Source organism: Brachyistius frenatus, unplaced genomic scaffold, assembly GCF_029030835.1.
Source record: "Brachyistius frenatus isolate BFR_SWC_R1_liver_20210118 unplaced genomic scaffold, ASM2903083v1 Contig_47, whole genome shotgun sequence".
Classification (NCBI taxonomy): Eukaryota; Metazoa; Chordata; class Actinopteri; family Embiotocidae; genus Brachyistius; species Brachyistius frenatus.
This window is the reverse complement of record NW_027210646.1, coordinates 1,005,908-1,032,698: the sequence shown is the minus strand read 5'-3', so window position 1 is coordinate 1,032,698 and position 26,791 is coordinate 1,005,908. Positions and strand designations below refer to the sequence as shown.

The 26,791-nt window shown below is 42.6% G+C and overlaps 4 protein-coding genes across 6 annotated transcripts in view; all 4 read left to right on the top strand.

Moving 5' to 3' along the window:
- The window catches only part of map3k22 (mitogen-activated protein kinase kinase kinase 22), a 36,257-nt gene extending 26,687 nt beyond the window's left edge, over positions 1-9,570 (top strand). For both annotated transcript variants that reach the window (XM_069703539.1, XM_069703538.1), the window contains 8 exons: positions 470-531; positions 2,181-2,252; positions 2,900-3,064; positions 4,580-4,728; positions 4,841-4,972; positions 6,852-6,981; positions 8,180-8,357; positions 8,477-9,570. In XM_069703539.1, the coding sequence (XP_069559640.1) occupies positions 470-531; positions 2,181-2,252; positions 2,900-3,064; positions 4,580-4,728; positions 4,841-4,972; positions 6,852-6,981; positions 8,180-8,357; positions 8,477-8,705 (1,117 nt within the window). In that variant the 3' untranslated portion in view covers positions 8,706-9,570. The remainder of the gene's footprint in view (positions 1-469; positions 532-2,180; positions 2,253-2,899; positions 3,065-4,579; positions 4,729-4,840; positions 4,973-6,851; positions 6,982-8,179; positions 8,358-8,476) is intronic.
- Positions 9,571-11,510: 1,940 nt separating this feature from the next.
- Positions 11,511-18,099, top strand: cry-dash (cryptochrome DASH). Its single transcript, XM_069703546.1, has 14 exons — positions 11,511-11,659; positions 12,278-12,450; positions 13,566-13,659; positions 13,764-13,894; positions 14,069-14,217; positions 14,657-14,745; positions 14,836-14,909; positions 15,023-15,112; positions 15,371-15,450; positions 15,560-15,619; positions 15,737-15,894; positions 16,090-16,209; positions 16,391-16,567; positions 17,570-18,099. Exons 1-14 carry the CDS (start codon positions 11,597-11,599, stop codon positions 17,675-17,677), a joined length of 1,566 nt encoding a protein of 521 aa, XP_069559647.1. The 5' UTR covers positions 11,511-11,596; the 3' UTR covers positions 17,678-18,099.
- Positions 18,100-18,757: 658 nt separating this feature from the next.
- myd88 (MYD88 innate immune signal transduction adaptor) lies at positions 18,758-21,862 on the top strand. The gene is made up of 5 exons (XM_069703564.1): positions 18,758-19,184; positions 19,685-19,813; positions 20,439-20,616; positions 21,194-21,285; positions 21,409-21,862. Exons 1-5 carry the CDS (start codon positions 18,875-18,877, stop codon positions 21,561-21,563), a joined length of 864 nt encoding a protein of 287 aa, XP_069559665.1. The 5' UTR covers positions 18,758-18,874; the 3' UTR covers positions 21,564-21,862.
- Positions 21,863-23,051: 1,189 nt separating this feature from the next.
- The window catches only part of oxsr1b (oxidative stress responsive kinase 1b), a 38,130-nt gene continuing 34,390 nt past the window's right edge, over positions 23,052-26,791 (top strand). For both annotated transcript variants that reach the window (XM_069703542.1, XM_069703541.1), the window contains exon 1: positions 23,052-23,267. In XM_069703542.1, the coding sequence (XP_069559643.1) occupies positions 23,198-23,267 (70 nt within the window). In that variant the 5' untranslated portion in view covers positions 23,052-23,197. The remainder of the gene's footprint in view (positions 23,268-26,791) is intronic.

Here is a 26,791-nt window from a genome sequence, read left to right as displayed (position 1 = left end):
CGAACGGGCATGCGTGCCCCTTATCCAGGGTCTCGTGGCCCCGCGCCGCCCTGCGGTCAACAGAGACGTCACTCTCTGTCAGGGAACGGGGCCGGTTACAAACGGCCAGGGAGGGTGGGAGGTTCGGATTTTTAATTTAGACACATTTAACGACATGCGGCACTACAAACTTCTTTCACTTGCTCATTGTTAATGCAGAGAGGCTCTCAACCTCCAGCTTATCTTTTCTAATTCACTACATCGTTGTTTAACATCAAATTGTGACTGACAGAATAGCAGTTTGAACGCGAAAGTCATTTTGAGGAATCTTGTGCCGCTTCACAGTCGAGCCCGTTCTGAAGTTTTAGGCCAGCAGCTGCAGCCAGACTCTGTTTGAAGATAAGGGGGAATTACCGCCTGAAATAGCAAATCATTTTTCAACTTCTCCCCCACTCTCCCTCCTCCCCCCTGTGTTCTCTTGTCATTTCAGCCCTCCTTTCTCACAGAACAACCGTGACAATAATTACCTGAACCTCAACTATGAATACAAAGGTAAGAGAGGACAAACCGGCAACAGTCACCCCAGTTCTAAAAATGCTCCTTTTGCTGTTGCAGCTCAAACACTACAAAGATAAAGAGAGCGGTGCGAAAAAGCTTGTTCATTATTAGAAAGCTCTGCTTGCTCTTACTTACCTGTGGTAATTATAGCCGCACTGTCAGACAGAGAGCTCTGCTTTAGTGTAGCGCCTGATTACCAAAAATGTTTCTCCACTGCAAAGGCCCGGCGGAGATTACTAATGAGGACGGACATTATGTTATTTGATGGTTTTATCTGCGAGTATATACTTAAAATGAGGAATGGGTCGTAGTGAAGACAGATAATCTTTTGGTCGTATTTCTTGTGTCTCATATGGTGGTGAGAGGAATGCCATGGTATTATAACTCTTCCTGTGTTATCTTCCACATACTCTCCTCTGTGGATTTCATCTCCTTCTGCCGTCGTCCTATCGCCCCTCTTCAACTACCTTTTTTCAAACTCCAGTTTTTAATAGACTCTGCTGTCTCCTTACTCCGTCCCCTCGCCTCTTGATGCCCCCCCACCCCACACCCTCTTCTCGTCTATTCCTCATCCCCAGGGTCCCTGTCGCTCCCCTTTTCTTTGGAGGGCAGATCAAATAGAGCCAGATGACAGATAAGTTCACACTGGTGAACAGAGGAGCCACAGCAGCTCTCTCAATCTGGTCATTTCTTCTTCTCCTGCACTGCCCCCATGCTGTAAATGAAAAAGGGGGTGTGCTGCACGTATTGCACACAGGCTGGGAGCCTCATACAGCTGCAGCAGTACGAGGGCATACGTGCACGTGCTTGCGCACACATACTGTCCATACATACATATACTCTCCCCTCCCAGATGTAATGCTGTGTGGCCCTTCCTGCTGAGGGCTACAGTATTTGTTTACCATTCCCTCTGAGTAGATTTTTCCTCTCCGTCCCGAGCTGCCAAACATAAAAAATAACTCCCGTCTCCATGGGATACAGCCACAAAACAGCATGAGGGGAGGCAGTCATCTGACAGAACAGCTGCTTTCAATTGCGAGTGGCTCCGGTCCTCCCCGTTTAGTGTGTGTGTGTGTGTGTGTGTGTGTGTGTGTGTGTGTGTGTGTGTGTGTGTGTGTGTGTGTGTGTGTGTGTGTGTGTGTGTGTGTGTGTGTGTGTGTGTGTTGTGAGAGAGTGAGTGTCGGCGCTCGCATGCGTCAGCAGTGCTCCCCACCTGCCTTTAGTTACTGCTCCACTGTGTTCAGAGATATAAGGGTAAGCTGTTTTCAGTTTCTCTCTTGGCTGCAGTGAGGGGATACAACAGCTCTGTCCAGCTCTGTGTGAATAGCTGCAATCTATTCTGCTGCTCTTGAACTTTGATTTCACATGCAGAAGATGAGCTGAAGCGCTGTAGTGTCTGTCAGATGTGATCAATTCAACTGTGAGCTTCTGTTATCCTTATCAGGCGTCAGTATGTTTGTGCACGTGAGCGTCTCACTGCTTAAACGTCCCTTATTAAAACCTGAGAAGTGAATAAACACAGGCCTGCAAATAGAGAAGTGCTGACTATGAAAGTACAGGATTTAGGTGAAATGTGAGACTTAATTGTTGAAAGTTAAATTACTTCTCCACTGACATCTCTGCCTCTTCGCTCCTTTTCTTAGGTCGTCATGGAAAAGGAGGGACTTTCCCACGCCAGTTCCAGTTGCCCAATCGCAGCAAGGATTACGGAGATCGTAAGGGACCTGCTTTGCAAGAGCATTTTCAACAACACTATTATTGAACGGATTAAACAGATATGTTACTATGTCTACTGGACAACATAGACACACACACACACCACGACCTTCATCAACTTCAGATTCACTTCAGACAGTGTCTCCTCCTCGTCCTCCTCACATTTCTAGCATTTTTTGCCATTACAGATTTGGCATTTTTTATTTTAATTTCTTTAGCCACTTGTGTAGATTTGGTACATGAAGTGCTGGCTTGCTGTTCCAGGCAGCTGGTAGTAATTGCTTACTCAGAGGCTAACCTTGGCTAGCAATGATTTACGTTTCCCTGCGGCAAACCCGAACTTGTATAAAAACACAGCACCCGGCTTCCTGTCTGAAGGGAAGTGGGGCGGAGTGGCGAGAGGCACTCTGCTCTATCCCAGCCAAGAGCTCACTTTATGCCCAACACCTGTAAAGTAACTGCGAAAACACATTCACAATACAAACAAAAGATGCTGTGGCCTGTGTGTGTGTGTGTGTGTGTGTGTGTGTGTGTGTGTGTGTGTGTGTGTGTGTGTGTGTGTGTGTGTGTGTGTGTGTGTGTGTGTGTGTGTGTGTGTGTCCAGTCATTAATATGTCTATTTTTTTTTATATATATATGTTTTCAGGTCGCAGGACACTTCCCCGGAGCTTCATGCCGCAGGAGAACCTTTTTCAGCTGGTGCCCTCCAGTCGCACGCGCAGTTACAATGGAGACAGCACGCTGCAATACAGCGACCTGCGCTCACTGGGCCGCACTACTGACAAAAGCTGCCAGCGTGGTACAGCCAAGTGTAAGTAGTCCAATCAAAATCTTCAAACTTTTAAAACAGGGACAGAGCACTAAAGTGAAAACTAAATACTAAATACATAAACACTGTCAAATAAACTGGTTTTATGAACTTTTTTTGATTTTATGGCTATTTTATGAGATATATGCAGAGAGACCAGGTCGGATAATCTTACCTCCTTAACCTACAGATAAATGCAGAAAATTCTGGAAAATTCTATTTCTGGATTATTGTCTGGATTAATTGATCGTTCCACCTTTGACATGTAAATAAGCTGTTACAATTTTTTTTTAGCCCAAGGTGATCTCTTGAAATTACTGGTTTTGTGTGATTAATGGTCCCAAATAGTCCAAAAAGATATTAATTTACAATTTAAAACAGAAAAATGCAGAAAATCTTTACCACTGAGAAATTGGAGTTAGAAAGATTTGGGCTTGTTTAGTCAGAAAATGCCCAAAACAATGATTCAGTTTACAAAACAGCTGCCAAATAATTCTAACGCATTAAGCCAGCTCCACTTGAAATGAAAGTTTGGTTCAGTTTGTGACTTTGTTCATCTTTTTTTTTTTTTTTTATCAGATAGTTTGTGATTTGAGTACAGAAATTAAAACTTTAGACTAAACTTTATTCAGTCAAAATTTTTTGCATTGCAGCTTGTTTACAGACAAATTTCAAAAATTCAAGGTCAATTACAAAAAGTTATTATAACAAATGAATGACATATAACAGTGTTGGACTACGTGAGGATGTTTTTTTTTCCTTTGAATAATTTGTTTGAGTAAACAAAAGTTAGAAACAGTGGAGACCCAAAAATTTGACATGTGTTATACCATAATGGACTGAGACAAAGCAAGCCGAATCAGTGTTCCAGTAAACACTCCGTGGCTGTCAAACATGTTTTAATTCTTAGTTGTGAGATGTACGAGGGAATAGAAGTCATGTACAGTCATACTGTATGTGGCAGCAGGCAGAATTCCCCTCTCATCATCCATGTCACAGGCTCACTAATCACATCTGTCCTCATTCAGTTTGTACATTCTGTTTGCCCAGAAACTGTCTTTGTCATGATACCAGAGCTCGGCTCAGCAGTCTGTGGTCGACGTGTCAGTCTCTGGTGTCCTTCGCACCCACACACGACCTAAGCAGCCGAACCCAGCCATAAAGAGGCCTGCTAATTCCAAAACCACGTCTCAGAGTCTGGGCCTGAGAAGATGAGAGTTAATGAGACCTTCTTCCTAGGTTTTGATAACTTTGTGTCTGTGGTTTGATTGCCTGACTATGATCTGGGGTTTCCCCAATCTGAGAGGGTCTTCGGTGGGAGGTTATTCAACAAACTGCGGTGGATTTAACGTCTGGTCTTGGTGAAGTTATTGTGTGAGTTACAGTCGGGTTTTGCGGTTGGGTTTTGACGAATGCTTCAGTTTTAGTGTACACTCGAGTCGGTATATCACGCCGGAGCCGTCTGTCTCCAGGGGATTAGTAACAAAATTAATGACTGGTGGTGTTTTGTTTCTGCAGCACCGCGGGCGCCAGTCAACTGGCGACAAGGAAAGCTCCTGGGGCGGGGGGCGTTCGGGGAGGTCTACCTCTGCTACGACGCCGACACGGGCCGAGAGCTGGCTGCCAAGCAGGTGCCTTTTGACACCGACTGTCAAGAAACCAGCAAGGTGAGAGATGTGCTGAAAATCCTCACATCTATTTGGAATAAGTCACTGAGTGCATTTACTTTTTGGGATGAAGAAGTAAATATGCTTCGATTTTAATTTCTCTTTTCTGCAGGAAGTGAACGCTCTGGAGTGCGAGATTCAGCTGCTGAAGAATCTGCGTCATGAGAGGATCGTTCAGTACTACGGCTGTCTGCGGGACCTCGACCAGAAAAAACTCACCATTTTTGTTGAGTTCATGCCTGGGGTAGGTATTCTGCAGGGCATGTCATTGGAGCATATTTATACTGGCAGTCACATTGTTGTGCGATCGCAGTTTTTACAGTCTCATTCACTTGGAATAAAAAAATAATGTCTGAGAATATGATCTGTGGAGTTGTTTTGACTGAGGAGACGGGTACACAGACGTTTCAAGACGAGCATCAAATCGAGCTCATACTGGCCACATCTGCTAGAAAACAATCTTGAAATGTCACCAGCTGTTAACAAACATGTCCTCAGTGGTTGATGTCAGCACAACGGCTCATTTTATGAGATCATTTTCTCCCTAAATGAGCGGCTTAATGACCGACTGTCGCCTGTGGACCCTGAGCCTGTTTTCAGTATTTCCTGAGCTATTTTTTATTTCTCCGTGCCGTCGAGTGTCTTAGTCACACATTGTCTGGAAATGTTTATGTTTCACTGGAGCTGGCGGAGGTAAGAGGGGAGGTGACAAAGCCAAGTTTTTGTGTGACTGTGCGGCACAACTGCACTGCTGTGGCTGACCGATAACACTTGAGTGGCCCGGAAGAGGGGGGAGGTGGGGTGGGGGGCAAGGGCAAGGGCAAGTGTCCCTCCGAGAGCCAGAGAGCTGCTAAGGTGTCTTGTTGACAGCTAAGAGTTCAGAGGGAGAAGGTTTGTTTTCACCGTGCGAGTCCAAAAGTGCGTCACAGGTGTAACTGGATCAGGTCTGAGCTGCTGTGATTTCCTCAGGAGAAATTGAAAACAGGAAATGAAAAGGAAAATGCAACACATTGAGGCAGTTGTGTCCTCAACATCAGGCACACTTCTTTCAGCACGTTGTATGTTTATATACGTGGTTTTTGTTCTTAATCGGCTTTGAGGCTGCTTTGAAAAAAAAACAAAGTCCATTTCAGCTGAAACATCCACATGTTCCTGGAAATCATTTTTATCAAACACTTAAACACACGCGGTGCGATCGGAAAGTTCTGTTCCTGTATATGGTAATGCAAATAGAGTGCAGCACCGTGATGTGCACTTTCCCGAGTCCGCATTTAATCTATGTCGCCTGATCAACATCAGCGTCATGTTTTTGTGAGCAGTGATCCATGCACATCTGCATCATGGACCCGAAACTTGAGCAGGGAGCACAATGTACATTTTGTGTCGAGCTTTAGAAATCTGCTTGATTTACACTTTTGGAAATGATTCAGAAAGCCTACAGTAATGAAGCAATGAGCCTGTTGAGGTGTTTTGAGTGACATTTATTCCAAAACCGTAGAGGCGAATCAGGTCCGGAGCTCAACCAAGTGGGTTTTCTCTGACATTCGCGGGGTTTGTGCAACATGAATTCAACACAGAGTTTTTTCAGGCATCTGAGGGAAAACATTCAGTGAAAACTGTGGCTCTGCAGTACTTGGGTTCTCCAACATGACAACGCGTCCCCTCACGAAGCACTTAAAACACACAACACCTCCTCTACTCGCCAACAAAACGCCAACACTTGCTAACACAAAGTTTGTTGTGCGCTCTTTGCTCAAGTTTCAGCTCCATGGTGAAATCACAAATTTGCACGTACCACTACTCACAAAAACGTGTGTTACTCAGGTGCTGATGTTGATCGAGCTGCATAACTTGGAGAACTTACTCACAAAGTTATTGCTTCCCCCTGCTTCATGCACATCGCCGTGTTCAAAGCGCAACAGAAACAGTCTGATATTTTTCATCGCTCCTTGTGATCATCTACATCACTCCAATACAGATCTTTCATTGTTTTATACAGTACATCTGTGTCTGTAGTAAGTTTTTTTTTTTTTTTTTAAACTACAGCCAGTGTGCTTTTTCCAACCTCACATCCACACACTCTCTCACCGGCGTTTGTTTGTCTCTCGTGCTGAATTCCCCAGGGCTCGATAAAAGACCAGCTGAAAGCCTACGGGGCCCTGACAGAGAAGGTGACCAGGAGATACACCCGACAGATCCTCCAAGGAGTTTCCTACCTGCACAGCAACATGATTGTACACAGAGACATCAAAGGTAACTAAATCTGCAGACTAGCAGAGGTCAGGGTTGGATTTTTAATTGGATTTTAAAGCGATGAACACCCACACTTGAACGACTTTGCTATGGCTCCTACTGCAGCAACTGTTGCTGGGAAAACCACAGATTCATTCATTTCATCCTGGTCGACGTTTCCTCATTTGGTTATTCATCGTCTGCAGAATGAGCCTGGAAAAATGTGCTATTTCGAACTCCCCTTTGAGATATATTAGGCTTCACGCTGGTGAAATTGGCCAGTCTAAAAATGTTCAACACCGGACGGAAAGGCTGGAGTTTGGCTGCCCGCAGCTTTGAGAGTCACTGCTTCGTTAGGCCAAGAAGAGAGGGAAATATACCGTCTGGTGGGGAAAAAAGATAGTAGGTCTCACAGGACACAGGCGGGCTCTATGTGAGCATATGTGGGTGGGATTTTCCACTTCCATATGCTCATTGTGTGTAATATACGGTGTGTACTCACCTCACCACACAAGAGCTCTTCTTTTTGCAGTAAAAGGGGTGTCAGCACGTGGTTTTTGAAAAGAGATACGACATTAGGGCAGCTTCTGTGAATTTAATGTTCCACAGGGCCAAACAGCCGCATGATTTATTGGAGAGCCTCACATCCTACATGTGTGCAAGGCAGTGGAAACAGGTTGGAGAAGTGAGCAGTAAAGAGTAAAGGTTACAGTTTTCGTCTCTCAATCTGCTCTCTGCAGCCTTCCAGTCCCTCAGTGGGTGTGAAGGGTGAGTGGAGAGTGGCGCACATTACTCACTGATCAAACAAGTGGTGTGCCTGAAGGAAACGGGGTAGACACAGCTACATGATGAAAAATGACTGATGAAGGAGGAGAAAGGGTGTTGAGGTTTGATCTGTTTCATGTGGCGCAGACAGTTTATTTAGGGTTTGATTTTCCCCAATGTGAAAAAAAAATGAAAAGAAACATGAACGTGTTTGGAGAGTGGAGCGAGTGTCGTATTTGCAGAAAGATTGCTGAAAGACGCTAAAAGTCTGCCGGTCAAGCTGTAGGAAAAGTTGACCTTTCCCCTGAGGTCGTTCAGTCGGTTGAAATGCTGGCACTTCTTAACCATGGCTATAACGGAACCTCCAAACTGTCTAAAGTGTCCCTTCAAGGATATGGGCAGCTCTCAGGAGGCTCCTGAAAAACTCTGTGCTCATTTTGTTTCGTTCCACCAGGTGCTAACATCCTGAGAGACTCCTCAGGGAACGTGAAGCTGGGAGACTTTGGAGCCAGCAAACGTATCCAGACCATCTGCATGTCTGGTACAGGGATCAAGTCTGTCACTGGCACCCCCTACTGGATGAGTCCGGAAGTCATTAATGGAGAGGGCTACGGCCGGAAAGCTGATGTCTGGTAAGGATACACATCAGATGGAACTGCAGTAAGCGCGTCACAAAAGACATTATGTGTATGTATAAAAGTAAATACCTATAAACATAACCCATGTTTGCTGCTGCTGTGATTTTCTTCAGGAGTGTTGCCTGCACTGTTGTTGAGATGTTGACCCAGAAACCTCCCTGGGCCGAGTACGAGGCCATGGCAGCCATTTTTAAGATCGCCACCCAGCCCACGAAGCCCTTGCTTCCGGAGGGCGTGTCCGACGCGTGCAGGGACTTCCTGCGGCAAGTGTTTGTGGAGGAGAAGTGGCGGCCCACCGCAGACGTCCTGCTCAGCCACCCGTTTGTCCAGGGCAGCTTCTGAGGCCGGTGAACACCCCCTTCCCCTTCCCCGCCTGCGAGGCCTCCGTGGCCCCGGCGCCTCCCCTCCTCTCCGGGCCCGCCCCGTTTCCCCCCCGGGCCTCTCCCTCCGTCACCAGGCTCCAGGGCTCAGCACCACTCCAACTTCCTGCCCTGTCATCTATCACCAGTGTCTGCCTTGTCAGGGCTCCTGCATCTCTCACCGACTGGCTCAGCTCCTTCTACTCCCTGAGAGGCCAGGTTGACTGCTGTCAGACCTCCAGCGTCCTCCAGGGCATCGCGTCGGGCCCCCTCAGGAGGGGCCTGAAGAGAAGGCACTCCGCAGTCACACGACCTCTAGACTGCTGCCCTTTAACAAGAGCGGGAAAAGTGACCCGAGTTAGAGCGACGTGACGTCTCAAACTCTCCGGGTCTCACTTCACATTCATTTACTGCCGCAGTACAGTGTCCGGGGATCGAGTAGACATTGTAATTGTGATTGCCGCTGATCACATCTGATCGTACTGTAAGTTACTCGTCAGCCTACGACGGCTGTGAGTGGAATTAAGATGGTAACATATTTTTATATGACACATACAAAGTCATCCTCGCAGATGAGATTTCTACCGTCATCCTAAAAAAAATTCAAATGTATTCTCGTCAACGCCTTACAATAAGAATTTGTAAGTAAGAATGTCTTTTTTAACATCTTATAGGGTTGACTTTGCCCTACTTTTCATAGCACTCACAACCCCATTCAGAAGGATTGTCTACATTGCACTTTTGATATCATGCATTTAAACATTTCCGACATGCAGGATAATCAACTGAGGAGATATTTTTCTATTTGATGCATTTTTATAATTTCATAGTGAGATTTGTGTCGTAAAGAGGGGGGAAAAAAAAAAGACAAAAAAAAAAGAACCAAACTTTTGCAATAGTGTGCAATGTCTCTTAAGCAATACCAACACTCCTGTAGGAGTCGATCACGTTCACTCCATCTTCCCATGCAGCGAGCCTTGTTCCATTCAGAAGTGGCCAAAGAAAAATTGCAGAGGCAGAAAGCTTGAAGAATTTTGGGCAAAATTAATGTGCAGTATTAGTCATGTTGGACTTTTTCTCACCTATAGCCTTTTCTGTGTTATGGCAGCTTCGTGCACAGTCGACTGCACAGACCAAATCCAATATTCTGACGCTCATGAAATTCGATTGAAGGAAGCGTCTCGTTTATGTTTTTTTATTTTTTATTTGTTGTAACCTTAAATATGAATCCCCTCACCCCATGCCTTTATTTAGCTTTCGACGCCATTTGAATGGGTCACTTTGCGACTCGACAGCACACCTATCTCTGCGTGACGGCATGTGATCTCAAAGCGTAACATTACACGTCGCGAAAAAAGTGTCCGGTTGGAAAGACGGAGCCAAATGTTGTATTCTTTGAAGTGGAGACGAGATGAAACTGTAACTAGGGGGGATTGATGTCGGAGGTGTTGTGGCGAGCTGTAATACGGTGGCACTTAAGGAATGATCAAGTCTCTTTGACCCGTGTCAGTGCCTTATCTGAATCTGCTTGTAAACACAAATGTTCACTGCCAAAGCGGAGAGCTTCCTAGTAAGGCGAGCAGCTGTTCAATAGTGAGCACACACAGGATTCGCTGACATTCTTTTATATGGAAGATTATACTGTAAATACATATTGTAATGCACTTTTGTATGAAATTTCTTTTACATTATATACAAATCTATTTGATGAAATAGTTATACAGTAGAATGTACTGTGATTTAGACAGGAGTATGTATGATTGTCTCTTGGAGAGCTGGTTGGCAGTATGACGAGGCTGGGAGGCTTTCGATTGGGACAAAATGAGTTTTGTCTTAATGACAAAGCCTTGAAACATGAAATGTATCAAGTCATTGAACTTTTGTACATTTAACTTAATAAATCAAAAGTCTGAGACAATTTTTTTTTCTGTGATTTCATCATGTCATGTGTGTAACCAAATACAAATGTGTATCCTTTTTGTTCTGATCACTTTTTTGTTGCAGTTTCATAAAAAAAAAAATCCTCATTTGTTGCCATTAAGTTAATATTATTTTTTAAATCATTTGTGTTATATATTATTTTATTATCATCATATTATGCAGTCATTCTAATTTACAAACTAGGTAAGGCTATGTGCTATTATGATTTTTTTCCCCCATCACAGGAGAATTTGAAACTCAAAAGAAAATCAAGAGAGCAGGCCTCCTTTTACAGACAAATCACATTATATTATTTGTATATGGTAATGTGAGCATTTATTAGTGCACGTACAGTTACTGATATTTCAGAGCTGTGGTTAGCCTCGCACATCCTAACTTGCACAAACCTCAGTCAGATAAAGGATCCAGGAAACTAACATTCAACAACCTCTTGGATCTGGACTTGGTGATGGAGAGGAGGGGTGGCAGGTTAAGTGCATTTTGGTCATTTTACGAAGGAATGCACCCCCCATCCATCCTTAAATTGCCAACTGTGTTTGTGCCAGTTGGATGTACTGTGGTTGGGGATCCATTCATATGTTTCTCCTTGAATTGTAAACAAAGCATGTTTGATTCACACTAACTGGGCTGAGTGGACACCGGGTGGCGTTTAAAAGAACCGACGCCCGGCGGTGTTATAATTAAATGGACACCGGGTGGCGTCTGATAGACGGCAGGCGGATTGAGACGAGTCGTAACTACAGTAGATTTGACAACCAAGGTGTTTAGAAAACCATCTTACGAAAGAGTCCGTTTTGTAACTTCGTGCGACTCGTGTCTGAACACGTGACGTCAGGAGCGCAGAGACCGAGACCGACCGGAGGACACGGCTGTCCAACGCACCGAGGGCTTTTGCTGTTTTATGCAACTATTGCCGCTTAACGAAGCAAAGTAATGTCTACCTCCCGTACAATTATATGTTTGCTGAGAAACGACTTGCGCCTCCACGACAATGAGGTAAGAGAACATGTTACGTGTCGCGTCGACACGACGTCATTGTACATTAGCAGGAACTAAGCTTAACTAAAGTAAAAGTATCTGGTTGACTTTGTCAGTTTAAGGTTTTGCCTTTGCTTTGTTCACGGCAACAAAAAAAATTCATGCACATTATCATCTCCAATTGTACCATCGAGCTGCGGTTGTTATGGTCGACAGACAGCAACGATATTACTTCCTACGCTGACCCTTCAGAATAAAAGCCTATTCAAAGTCAGATCGTCACAAAACTGAAATCCCTCTTAAAAATAACAGAATATATGTCAGAAATATTCTTTCTGGTCTGTTTGTTTAATCCCACGTTGTAACCGTATGTCTAATATAACGTAGGATTTACAAAGAAGACAACAATAAAGCGGTTGTTCAACATTTCTGGTTACACTTTTCAAAATAAAACCCGGAGCAAAGGAATATGTTTTTGCTCATGAAAGTACCTGAAACATGACATTGAATGAGAAATGATTTGTTTGAAACAAAACCTGTATTGATCAAAGAATGAAATATGCCGTTTGACGTGTTTTCTGCCACTTTGTCTCGGGATATTCAGGACGACCTTGACATGTTATTCTTGACCTGCAGCTTTTCCACTGGGCTCAAAGAAATGCTGAGCACATAGTTCCACTGTACTGCTTCGACCCCAGACATTATGTGGGCACTTACAACTACAACCAACCAAAGACGGGACCTTTCCGTCTGCGCTTCCTCCTGCAGAGTGTCAGAGACCTCAGAAACACACTGCTCAACAAGGGCAGGTAATTCAATTGTCATTCACTGACTGATCTTTCTCTATTTTACATTTGTGTGTCATTTATTTCTTTTATTTACTGTACAGTGTAGATTTTTTTATTTTTTTTCAATAGTCCACCTGAGTCTTTGTTATAGCCTTGGAAGACCCACTACGTATGGGACTGCTCCTGTTGTGCGGTAACAGAGCGTAGCACCATGATGTGCACGGAGCTGAGGGAAGCTTTAATCCTCGCGAGTAAGCGTTAAATTATGTCTTCATCAAAAACAGCACCAGAGTTACACATGCTTTTGTGAGCTGGTTGTATGGGTGCATTTGAGATCTTTTCATGGACATGAGCAGAGAGCGCTCATTACATTTTCTATCAAACTCTGTCAATCGGCAACGGAGACCTTTTGAAATGCTTTAGATGGAGAAATGAAATGCACCATGAAATCATCCCAAAGGGTCAGACTGTCGACACCAAGTTCCCCACGGTGACGTTCCACGGTGATTTTAAAACGCACAAGTTTCTCTCCTTCAACAACACAATCATCGCTCCCCACCGCCCCCGACCTACCAGGTTTGGCTTCCTGCGACCTCTCTCTGTTCTCCCCCAAAATTTGAAACAAAATCTGATGTGCGCGCTCTGCCTCATATTTGAGGCCCATCGTGAATTTGCAAATGCCCACGTAGCAGTGGTAACAAAGACGTGCGTAACTCGGGCGCTGATGTCGATCATGCGACGCAACTTGGAGCACTTACTCGTGAATGCGATGGCTTCCCCCTGCTCCGCGCACATCACGGCGTAACTTGCTGATCACGCACAGCATCGACTTTTGTTTTGTAGTTCATTAACTTTTGCATTCATGTTATCGTTGCACATACCCTTGGTGCAAAGCTTATCCTCGGCTTTTTAGGATTGAAGTGATGTGCCTGTAACAGGATCAGGACACACCTGGGCTAACAGGCTGCACACTCTGTTCCATCACTTTTTCCGGGCTCCTAGCCCTCTACCCAGGATGCAGCTTGCCTGGCATGGTGTACGCTGTCTGTGTGTGTCTCTGTATTTATCTTTCTTTGTGTGTGTGTGTGTGTGTGTGTGTGTGCGTGTGCGTGTGCGCGTGCGCGTGCGTGTGACAGCAATCTCGTAGTGAGGCGGGGTAAGCCAGAGGAGATAGTTGCTGACCTCATCAAGCAACTGGGCTCTGTCTGCAGTGTGGCTTTTCACGAAGAGGTGGTTCTATTTACTCTTTCTCTTATTAAGAGTCAATAATCACAACTTTATTACACAGCCTGATGATTTGGACATAGTTTTACCTTCATGTGTTGACGCTGCAGGTTGCTTCAGAAGAGCTGAATGTGGAGAAAAAGGTGAAGGAAGTCTGTGCACAGATGAAGGTCAAAGTTCACACCTGCTGGGCCTCTACGCTGTACCACAGAGATGATCTTCCTTTCCACCGCATAGCCAGGTGAGAGGCGTCCAATTTCTGCTCAATGTGCTTCTTTTTTTTTATTCTGGAATTTGCTTGAAAGGCAACACACAGAGGAAGTTGTATTTGTATGAAAGACATGCTGCATGTTAAAAAAAAAAAAAAAAAGTGCTAGGAAGGCCTTGTAACATTTCCTCCTGCCTGTTTTGTTAGGCTTCCTGATGTGTACACTCAGTTCAGGAAGGCAATGGAGACCCAGAGCAGGGTGAGGCCTGTGTTCCCAACTCCCGAGAAGCTCAATCCTCTTCCACCGGGGCTGGAGGAAGGAGCCGTTCCTACAGCAGAGGACCTGCAACAGACAGGTGAATCATCCTCATCTCTTATCAGCTCACTGTGAAGTTAAGCTCACATAGGCTTTTCCTTTGTGTCTTTGTGTTCTGTTTGAATTTGCAGAGATGACCATACTAAGCCTCCAATTTGTGCCACCCAGTCACATTTATTTGATGTGCTTATTAAATTGTCTTTGCGTTAATGTCTTTACATGCTGCTGGCAAGAAGGAATCCCAAATTGCTCATTTTATGCAGTGACTCTATAAAGTAAATCCACACCTGCTGTTTTCAGAATTGAATAGGCAAACTGCTGAGCACAGATTTCGTCATTATCAGCAAGCAAGCAAACAAACTGGCTTGATTTCTCTGCGTATGAATAAGCTTTTATGATTCTACGTGTACTTAATGTACATCAGAGAATGTTTAGTGTATATGAAGCAGTCTGATGCTCCTGTTGTTTTATTCTTCCAGAACCTGTGACTGATCCTCGCTCAGCCTTCCCCTGTAGTGGCGGGGAAAGTCACGCTCTCGCCAGACTTAAACACTATTTCTGGGACACTGTGAGTACAGAATTACTTGCTGCGAAACTAATCCTGTAGTGCTTTATTATTTTGTTTGTCAGTGTAATAGATATATTGTCTGCTTTGTAGGATGCAGTCGCAACTTACAAAGAGACCCGTAACGGCTTGATCGGGGTGGATTATTCCACTAAATTTGCACCTTGGTGAGTATTATTGTTTCATTTTCTCCACCTCATGAGGCTTAGTGGAGTTTAAAGTTCTACGTAAGTAATTCCTGTAATTATATCTCTAATGGTGCGGCGTTGGCGTTCCGCAGGCTGGCGATGGGTTGCATTTCACCCAGATATATTTATCATCAGATCAAGCAGTATGAGATGGAGCGGACAGCCAATCAGAGCACATACTGGTGAGTAGACATACTGGCTGTTACTATTTAGAGACATACTAAACAATAAATATGCAATGGTTGTGCCACATTGTTAAGATGTGTACATCTGTTCTGGTACGCTGTCTGTTGTTGGAAATATAAAAAGTTGTAGTTGTCAATGTGTATATGTACTTAGGGAAAAATCACACTTTTTAGTGGAAATAAAATGTACTCTGTCACTGGCCACTATCAAGTCACATATAATACAAATCTATCTTCTTTTCTTCTCTCCTACAGGGTCATTTTTGAACTTTTGTGGAGGGACTACTTCAAGTTTGTGGGTGTCAAGTATGGAAACAGGATGTTTCAGGTCGAAGGTAAAATTAGTTTTCAATCTATTGTTTTCATTATTTGTAGTAGTATTTATTATTATTTATTTATTTTTTACAGTAAATTAATATAAAATTTGTGGTGATTTCAACCCAGGCCTTCAAGACAAATCGGTGCCATGGAAAAAGGACATGAAGCTGTTTAATGCCTGGAAAAGTTTGTACAAATTTATTCTAAAATATTAAAAAAAAAAATTTTTAATCCGTCTGTGTCTTTAGGAGATGGATTGAAATAGTTTGTAGCTGAATGCATGTGTAACGTTTGTACTTAAAGAGGGATGCACAGGAGTGCCCTTTGTTGACGCCAACATGAGAGAGCTGGCGATGACGGGCTTCATGTCCAACAGGGGGCGACAAAACGTTGCGAGCTTCCTCACAAAGGATCTGGGCCTTGATTGGAGGATGGGAGCTGAGTGGTTTGAGTACCTTCTGGTGAGTAGTGTAGGCCAGATTATAATTACTTATTGATTATTTAATGACTTAATTACTTACTTAATTTTTTAATAAATTATGTCATTATTGAGATGTCGTGGAATAGCAGTTTTGAAGCAGTTCAGTCCTTTTATTTTTCCTTTTCAGATGTTAATACTCACACATGCCTCATGATTTAATTTTTTACCTCCATAGATTGACCATGACGTCTGCAGCAACTATGGCAACTGGCTGTACAGCGCTGGTATAGGAAATGACCCCAGAGAGAACAGGAAGTTCAACATGATCAAACAAGGCCTCGACTATGACAATAACGTACGTTTTGGAAGTTTGAACTGTTTCACTTCCCTTTGAAATTTAAGTCCACACACAGAATGTCAGAGTCCCACTTTGTGATGGTTTTGCTGTCATATAATAATGAATAAACCAGTACAAGTGTGAAGAAATCAGCTTTCACTCGATGATTTATTGTTTCTTCCTGGTTTGTCTCCTTCAGGGTGACTATGTGCGGCGGTGGGTTCCAGAGTTGCAGACGATCAGAGGAGCTGACGTCCACGCACCGTGGACCCTGAGCACCGCCGCACTGTCACATGCTCATGTGTCCCTTGGTGAGACATACCCTGCCCCCATAGTCATGGCGCCTGAGTGGAGCAGACACATTAACAAGAAACCGGTGGGTGTTTGAGAAAAGGGAAGTGGGTAGTGGTTTTACATAATTCTGCCATGACGTTTTATTTAATTTTTGTATCCATTGTGGTACATTTATTCAACTGCTGTATGTAAGTAAAACAATTTAAGGGGTTTGTACTTTACTTGAGTATTTCTATTTTATTTTTGCTTTATACGTCTACCCTTCTACAGTCCAAAGGGAGATATTTGACCACACTGCCTTTATTTACCTTTTCAGTTACTTTTCCATTTAAGGTTTTACCTTACCTCTTTATCTTGTATTTTTATACTTTTACAAAAGTTATAAAAATGCAATTATTATTGAATATTAATATGCTTGTTACCCTGGTCTGGCGGTAGCCCCTCGTCATATTGTAAGCCTTTCCATCTAAAAAACACTTTTTAGATGGTTTAATTTTTTTTGAAGCCTGAATAGGCCAACGTATCTAATATGTTTAACAAAAAACTTAAAGATTAGCGATAACTCCAATTATTATTTAAATATAAAATTGTGTCACAGGGCAGTGAGAATATTCTGTGACATCATTTTATATTAACATACTTGGAATTGTATTCTCAGATTCACCCATCAGTTGTATCTTGACCCTTTTGAAGAGGGTTCAAAGCTGAAGTCAGAAATGGCTGGTCTAAACCTTGTATGTATAAATAAGCATGAAGAAGATTTTTTTTTAAAAATCCATCTCCACCAACTAATACTTCATATTAAAAAAATATGTCAATCCCATAAACCTTTTTTCTGTGGAACAAATACTCTCGATACTTGAAGTAAATTTTACTGATGATACTGTCCTATAGGATTTTGAATACAGGACTTTTACTTGTACTGCAGTGTTTTTAATTGCTGTATTTCTACATTTGCTTAAGTAAAGGCCTTAATACTTCTTCATTTCACGATGGTTTAAACTGTATGTGAAAAAGGGGCATTTAAATGGCAATGTCGCCTCGCTGTCTTCTTTAAAATCATCACAAACATTTATATTTTCAGAGCGGGACTGGCCCTTCACCAAGAGGAAAGAAAGGCCCATCTCACACTCCCAAACAGCACCAGGACAGAGGCATTGACTTCTATTTCTCCAGAAGCAAAAACCTGTGATGCGGCTCAAACACCAAACATGTGGATGAACCACAAATGCTCCTGTGATTTTAAACTCGGATTGCTTCTGTTAAATCTGTGATGCACACTGAGGTGCTGACTGGGGGAGGTTGTCTTATTAGGATTTATAGAAATGCATGTTCCCCTTCTAACAAACCGTTAATCTGTTCTGTGGAAAATAAAACTCCTCTCTATGTTTCCTGTTATGCCGCAGAAACAGTCAAAGCACCAGATCAGTTATAATGATTGTATTCTCATGGTTTTTGCGGTGTTTTCTTTGTCGTTACTTTGTATTATTATTCAAGCTTTGCTTATTTATGGTGGTTACAAATGTAAAAGAAAAGCTAAATGGGACAGTTTTGTTGTTCAACTAAAACGCTATTTGTATTGCACCATCTCATACAAAAGCAGTTCAAAAATGATTTACATTAAAAAAAAATTGTTTTATTATTAACGGAAACAACCATATAAGTACACATACAAACAAACATACACACTGTACAAATATGGTGTTTGTTCATTTAAGAAGATGTTCGACTGAAAAGGAAGGTATTTGGTTTGGTTTAGGTCTTTAGCAAAATTCTTACATTCTTCAGGTGCATACATACTAAAAGAAATCTCAGCAGACTTTGAAAAAGTATAGACTTTTACTTAAGTAGGACTTGTAATTTTACATGGCTGTACTGCTTTTACTTGAGTGAATAAGGATCTGACTTTTTCCAGCTCAGCCCAAGAAAAGAGGTACCAGTGAAGATTCAGGACAGGAGTTTTTTTTTTTTTTTTTTTACAGTTTTATCTACTGCAGTAAATTCAGTTATGAATGCAAGCAAGAAAAGGGAATAGAAACGCTTCAGCACACATTCTGCCCACATCTGTATTGTTCATTGCATACTCTTATTAATCAGTTCAAGGGATCAGTTTCCCTTCAGTTTACCAGAGCAATAATGCCAGTGGACAACATGTACAATAGATTCAGTAGTTTTAAGAGGTAAACAACTCATCTCCTCCCACGTGTGACGCAGACAGTCACGCAAGTCTATTTGACATCACTTCCTTGTTCTGGAGTCAGGTACGCTGTGGGACGCCTGAAGCAGCGGGTTCAACTAGCTTTGACCACGTCTGTCGTTACGATGTTTGGGTTTTACCTCTTTTAATTACAGCCAGTAGTGCCGCAGAGGGATCCGGAACTTTTCCAAAATGGCTTGCGCCGACCTAAAGGTTGACGTGGAGACGATTCCACTCATCGCGCTGAACGTGACTGTGAGGAAGAAGCTGGGTCTTTACCTGAACCCCAGACACACCGTGGCCGCGGACTGGACGGCTGTTGCAGAGGCCATGGGCTTCACTTACCTGCAGATAAAGAACTATGAAGTGACAACAAGCCCCACCAAAATGGTTCTGGAGGAATGGCAGGCTCGGACCGCTGATGCAACGGTGGGAAAGCTGCTGTCAATCCTCGCGAAGCTGGAGAGAGACGACATAGTGGAAGATCTGCGTCCTTTCATAGGTGCGTTGCTGCCAGAAGAAATGACACTTTAATCTCCCTTTGAAAATGCATTGTCATCCGTAAACGTAACCAATAGTTCATGATTTCGAGTTTAAGCTTGTCTGCATCGCACTTCCTGCCGCTGCACGTCAGGAAATGATTCACACGCCTGAATTCTTTTATTGCAAACATGTCAGAAAAGTTTTAAGAAATACTATTTGCCCCATATGAAGTAAATGTTCATGTACTAATAAACTAAAATAATGTATTTGTACAATAGTAAGTACTTATATCAATAAAGTAGCCTGCACTAAATCACATTTCTGTAAAATGTTATATATTAAATATATTTCTATTTATTATTTCTGTATAGGCTACAATACGTTTTTGGCATAATATATGCAAATAATGCACTTCAGATAATTTTGTGCACTTTCCTGGTACATCTTCCCTAACTTACTGCATGTATTTGTGTGTATTTCACTTTGTGTTGTTGACAAAAATATACATTTTGCTACCAGATGAGGATGTCAGGAAGTACTGTGAGAATCTGAAGAAGAAAGCTGAGCCCCCACTTCAGGTTCCTGAGGTTGACAGCTGTCTGCCTCGCACCCCAGAGAAGTTTCTCACCAGGGAGGACAATCCAGAAGGTCAGGAATTGTATAAACAGATACTCTTAAACTTGCACTATAAGTAGGCCTGCTTAAACTTTTGACACGGATCAATTGTTACCTGGTGTTATCCCTTTTATGTATAAATGCATGTTAGATAAAAGTAGTAAAAATGGAAAACATTAGTAAAAGAATGACTTTTCTAGGCGATGAACAGTCAATAGTATTCTGTAACAATTCTCATTCTGCCTTTTGTTTTTGCTTGGAATACGCCTCCTAAATTGTACAGTTTAGCTGCTCTGGTCAAATATGAATTATGAACCTTGTAATGCACTTATAAGAGCCAGTGTGTTTGTTCAAGTCAAACCAGACATGGTCGCAGCGTTCATTTCTGTGGTAAGATACAGCACAGGAAAAGCTCCAACTTGTCTCTTAATCTGATAGTTTGTCTTGATCTCTAATCGCACATCTACACCACTTCCCTGCAGTCTCGTGGTTAGGAAGTGCTTTACTCTAGAATATATTTCACTTATGTGAAATACTAAGTTTTTTTTTAATGCACATTTATTGTGTGCGTGTTGTTGTCTTGGGTTGTGAAATATTTTGCAATACCAGCCGAGTAGAGATGAATAAAGTTGTGTTATGAAATGTAATCCGACTACAGGTCCCCCAGAGATGTTTGATGCCTTCATCTGCTACTGCCAAAGGGACTTTGAGTTTGTCCATGAAATGATCCAGGAGCTGGAACAGACAGACTACAGGCTGAAACTGTGTGTGTTCGACAGAGACGTCCTGCCGGGCTCCTGCGTGTGGACCATCACGAGTGAACTCATTGAGAAGAGGTGGGATCTGTACACATGCTAACCATGTCGTGGGTCTGTTCTGTTGATTTGCCTCTTTACTTTTCATTTTAACTAGAAAAATTGACAAAGCAAACACTGACTCATGGAGCCAGGTGTGATGGTGAAATTCCAACCAGATCATTACGAAAAATAGGGCAGCCCAAGCAAATCTTGTTTTTTTTTTTTTTTTTTGCAATACCACAGATTGCAACTAGGACAACCGTCAAAAATGGGTTAAGTATTCGGCCTGCTGCTTAGTAACAGTCAGGAAAATATATGATTCTAGTTGAGGCTCTTTTAATGATCGGTGAGGACAAAAAAAAAAAAAAAAAAAAAAAGTCAAAATGGAAAGTTCGCAGATACAAAAGAAATTAAATTTACAGTGCCAATCGAAAGCTAAACTTGACTATGAACGGTTTCATTTTGGATTCACATATAGAAAGTCACCTGAGAAAGAAAGAAAGAAATCACAATTTGCCATGAGCTGTATCATTGTCCCCTTTCTTAAACTCTCCCTATTTTCTGGCTTTCACATTAATTCAAATGTCTCTACCATGCTAAATGGGAATCTGTGCAGGTGTAAGAGGATGGTGGTGGTGATTTCTGATGAATACCTCGACAGTGATGCCTGTGACTTTCAGACCAAGTTTGCTCTCAGCCTATGTCCTGGTAAAGTCGATTTTTGTTATGTTGAGCAGCTCTATCTTCCTGTTTCTGACATATGTGCTTGTGTGTGTGTGTTTGTGTGTGTATGTATGTATGTAACTTCCCGTTCATTTTTATTTTTTTCAGGAGCTCGAAACAAACGGCTCATTCCAGTGATCTACAAGTCGATGACAAAGCCGTTCCCCAGCATCCTACGCTTCCTCACCATATGCGACTACACTCGGCCTTGCACACAGGCCTGGTTCTGGATACGGCTTGCCAAAGCTCTCTCACTGCCTTAATCGTGGACCAGGCAGTAAAAGATGTTTTAAAGTGCCTTTTTCATTCCACCAAATGCTGGAATATGGCCAAATATAACAGGTTCATGTATGTCTTTTTTCTTATGATCCTGCTGGCACCAGAACCCGTCCATGATTTTACAATTTTTATGTGGTATATATTTTAATGCTTCCATTTGTATTTCCTTTTAAGACTACATATATTTCTGTATATTATCACTTTAAAACTCAAGCTGCACTAGAATAATTGACATTAGAAAAGTTCTCAGACATTATTATGTTAATAAAAATGTCAAGACTAACAGGTTGTGCCTGACTCTATTTTTAATTTATGTGTGTTATATTGGTGTGGAGGATCTGTTTCTATTCAAGGCAGTGAGTTCTAAACACTGTAAAAGCTCGAGGGTTTTTTTTTTGCGCTGGCAACTTCCTCTTATGAGTCAAATCGCTAGATGAGATTGAAGCTGAAGAGGAAGGGATATTGCAGCTGATACTTTCACATGTTCAGTTTTTCTGGCAGCTCCCACCTGCCTCTTTCTCTTAATGTCCCACTATGGTGTCTTTACATTTGATTTTGTATTTTTAACATATGTTTTTATGGAACAGTTTCATGAAAAGTGCATTTACTCTAACTTGAACAAATTTGTATTAACAATATTTCATTAAAAATGAACGGTGTATAGTTTTCATGGGCAATATATATATTTTTTTAATTTAAAAAAGCATGTTTTGTCGTGAAAGCGCAACATATCTTGCAGTTCACCCACCTGTGCCGTGATTGTGTAAGTCCTGCATGTTACAAACGGCACCACCAGAGGTCTCACTAATGTAATGCTGGAAGAAGAGCTATGGCCAAGTGCAGTTTACAGAAAACGTGTGAGCGTCCAATCACAGTTCAGCGTACGTGTGATTGTCCAATCAGAGGACAAGATGTTCCCGGAGAAACGCCTCTTCCACAGAGAGTGGGTCTGAGTGATGCCCTGATTGTAGCCTGTCAGGTAGCGCTTTTCTTAGCTGTTAGAGAACAACGCACACTGTATCTGTCAAATTATTCTAAATTGGGAAGGAGTCGGACTGTGTTGTGTTAATCTGAGCATTACAGATCTGGGTTGTGTGCAGAAGAGAAGAATCTACGCCTGCGAGGTTTCCTCCGGGGCAACAAAAAAAAAAAAGGCGTGAGGCCCACAAGCACGCCATTAAATGTGTGGCGGAAATCCTGGGCTTGATTCTGCTTGTTTTACAGATTTATACGTAAAAAGTAAAGGATGGAGACGTAATTATGTATAAAACAGATAGCCAAAAGTTCTCTGTAGGTCATATTTAGAATAGGCGTAGCTGCTTAGCACAGCTACAGCTCGGTCCAATCGGCCACCAACCCGATCGCTCAGCGCGGCCCACGCGGTACACTCAATATGGCCGCCAGGAAGGGCCGCATTTGCTCAGCAGGAATGCGGTAGGCGGGGCTGCTACGCTGGTGTCAAACTTTGGGAATGACAGGAGTGCTGCAGGATTCGCAAAGAAGGGGAAGTGTCGCCCTTGTTGGTCCTCTTTGGATTACTTTGACTTCTTTTTCCGCGCAGTCTTTGGAGTGACCGCCTCTCTACAGATAGTACGCGCCTCGTCAGATTTCCTCAGCCATGTCGGAGGACCTGAGCTCCCAACCCTGGTCCATCAACAAAGATGATTACGAGCTACACGAGGTGATAGGTATGTGGTCTTCTGCTTTGTTAGCTCAACGTATGTGTTAACCGACAGTTTGTGGATTTCTACCGTTAGCTCACTAAAAGATGGCGAACCGAAGCTGTTATCTTTCAAGTCTAAAAAAAAACACACACACAAAAAAAAATACAAAAAAAAAAACGAGCAGGAGGCATCCTCTTTTCTCCTGAGCTGGGTTCAGTTAGTCGCGTTTGGGTAGCTCGGCAATCCCAGCCGGGCGGTGTTGTGACTTGGAAGTGGGATGCTTCCATTGAGAGCGGTCACCCCGTCCGTCGGGGCTACGCCGACTTTGTAAACGAGCGTCGTACCGTTACTGTCTAGTCAGGCTCTGACTATTTGCTGGAAGAAAAAAAAATAAATAAATAACTGCTTTCATCGATGAGCCGGTCTTTCAACGTGAACAGCTTGCTTGATACTTTCCTGAGAGAAGTCCAGTTATAGAGGGCGTATCATTTTTGAGCCCGTGTCTGTCGTCCAGACCCGGTCTGCACAATATTGTTCAAACAGAAAAGGCATTACAAATAGCACATTTTCAAAGTTATCTTTTTTTTAAAAAAATTTTTATTTGGGGGCAGACACTGCATTGCAAAGACTAAACCAAAGTATCAGCCCATAGACTGAAACTTGTACCGTGACTGTCTGCGTTCACGCCCATCTCTCGTTTAAATGCACTGGACATTCTTGTAAAGGACCTTCATCAGACCTTTTTACCTATATATATATATATATATATTTATTTTTTTGGAGGGCAATTTACTGCCTGACTCAATCCAGTTATGCCAGAGCTCTTATGAGAGGATTCATCTGTATTATGGGGCTTCTAACCTCCAGAAATCTCGAAAAAATCATTTAACAATCTGTTGGATGAGATCATCAATGATGCTTTGTGCAGCCTGGTCTGCTGTTTGTCTAATGGTACGCTACAAACTGTTTACATTTCTCTGTCAAACCTTCCAGTGTGACAAGGAGGCATATTTGCACCTTTTGCTGTGCGGTATCAAAGCTCGCTTCGGCCTCGAGGATGCCTCGCAGGTCGGCTCGTCTGAGGATCGACAGCCTTTTTACTTGTGAAGCTCTGAAAAATGTCCCACCACCCCACAAATAAGCTGACCCGTCCTCCTACCTGTGGCTGACTTTGTTGAGGAGGGAGAACGAGAATAGGGGAGGGGGGTGCAACATATATAAGTAAAGTATTGTTCTCTCAAATGACTTGGTTTGTGCCTCTGGTTTGCTTTACCCGAGCAGTGCGAGCTTCCTCTACTGGGAATCTGTGTGTTTATAGAGGGTCCATTTTGCAGGCCTTAAATCAGTCTTTTTGTATATTTTTAATAGCGCCTGAACGCATTTCTACATTTCCCTTCAGTTTCTTGGAATCTGTGAAAAGGAGCACGGCACACGATTACACCCTGCAATTTAGCATGAATACAGAAGTAAAGCCCCCCCCCCCCCCTGGTATAGAAACCTGTTCTGTGACAATTTTGCGTACACCAAGGTTTGAAACTAGTGAGACTATTTTAGGCTGGAACAGCAGAATGCGATGCTTTCCTCGGGTTTAGGGCGAAGGATCCCGATTATCAAGTTAGCTTATAGAAAATGAATTGTGCAGTTAGCCCAGTTTCTTCCGCTCGTTTTTCTAAATCACCCGAAGTTGATTTAGAAGTTGTGTTCCCTGAATCTGAAGGAGCTGGTTCATCTTGTATATCATCTGAATTAGCACAACCGTCTGTGTGAGGCTCTGTCCTCGAGCTCCCTGTGAACACACATTAAACAAGAAAACTGCTCCTGTTTCCACATCTGCTTCTGCTCAGAATAAACCTCTCCAGCAGTCCGGTGGAGCTTTCTCTCTCCGTCTTAAAAGTTGAATTTAAGGTAGATGAGATGCTTCAATTTCCTCTTTTTGAGTCAGTTACCAGAACGGTGATTGGTTAAAAAGGCAAACTTTTCTTTTTTTTTTTTATATATATATATCCTGTGTGTTGTTCAGTTGATAATGAAATTAAGTATTGGAACACTTCCTTATCCTACATGTAGACGGGGCATCATCCAGCCTTGCCTTCAGTGTTACCTAAGGTCACACATTATTGTCAAATAACCTGCTGGTTATTTTCTTGATTCATTATTTTTTTTATGTAAAATGTAATTATTATTATTTTTTATTTTTTTACAGAAATCAAATCTGAAGTTTATGGCATCAAACCACTTATTTGGTCCAATCAACACATCAAAACCTGTAGATACTCAGTTAATCACTCAAATCAGAGTAAAGCGGAAGATTTGCACAGTTACAAAGCTGAAAACAGGAAGTATTTGACCTATTTTCTTTAAAAAAAATAAATACCTTAAGTATTAACTGTTGATGGACTAATCCATAAACGGGCCGATTGTTTCAACTCTTCTTGCAGCATTTAATACCGGAACAGGTTAGTAGAGCTGTATTGCTACTGCAGATAAGAACAAGCCCGGCTCCCAGACCTAAACCCACCTCTGCTCCCTGCTTTAACAGAAACTGAGTAGATACTGTACAAACTGTTTCATTCCCGGGAGATGCTACCTACAGCTCTCCTGCTCAGTTGGAAGACTGGTTTATTGAGGATGGCTCTGCATGCCCAGCACATCCTATTGTTTTGGTAACTTCCCCAGGGAAAGAGGGCTTGTTATTACATGGTTCACACCCACTCTGTTCACCTCACTCAGCATTGGGTCATACTGGACGGAGCCTATAGGAAAATAGCGCAGCTCTTTCTCCGGTCTTGGATCATACTTTGGATCCTTGGCGTTGGCAAATCTGGACTGGAAACTTTCTTGCTCCCACTGTTTGTATCCACCGGCAACCATGTTTCCTCCCAGTGTTTCTCTCTGTCCTTCAGATGGTTTTTTAGAAAACATCATCACAACAACAAGCGGCAGACATTCCAACTTGGTTTCCAATAAGTTTTTTTTATAATATTGCATCCCGGCCCGTCGAGGGATTCGCACTAAGAATCAGTGGGTGCTGCTGGTGTGGTTGATAGTCAGGTGTGACATTTCTCATTGCACCTTTAAGTAATGTGCAGAATGTCAACCAGGTATGCAGAGGAAACGTAATGAAAGACAACTGACGTCAGGCGCTAAACTGGCCCGGTGAGGGCAGGAAAGGCAAACCGAGAGCTGCGGCCACACTGCTGGTCGTAGCTCATGAAGGAGGACATTGAGACAGGCCTCGCATAGTGACCCGCTCCAGTAAGAAGCTAATTCAAGACCAAGCTAATTTGATAAGATATTACTCTGGGTTCACTGCACTTTTTTGTAGTTTAAAATAATGAACCAGAACAGTGAAGGCTGTGTCTCAGGCCCTTGTTTAATTTGTGTCATCTTTTCATTCAGCAAATGTTGGCTCATAATGTGAGGTATCATTTTATTTTTTGTATTTTTTTTTAGACCAAGTCACATGAGTAAACAGTCCACAGGGAAACCAATGCTTAAAAACGAATAACAATAGCTGAAGGCACATCTGGCCTATAGAACACACAGTA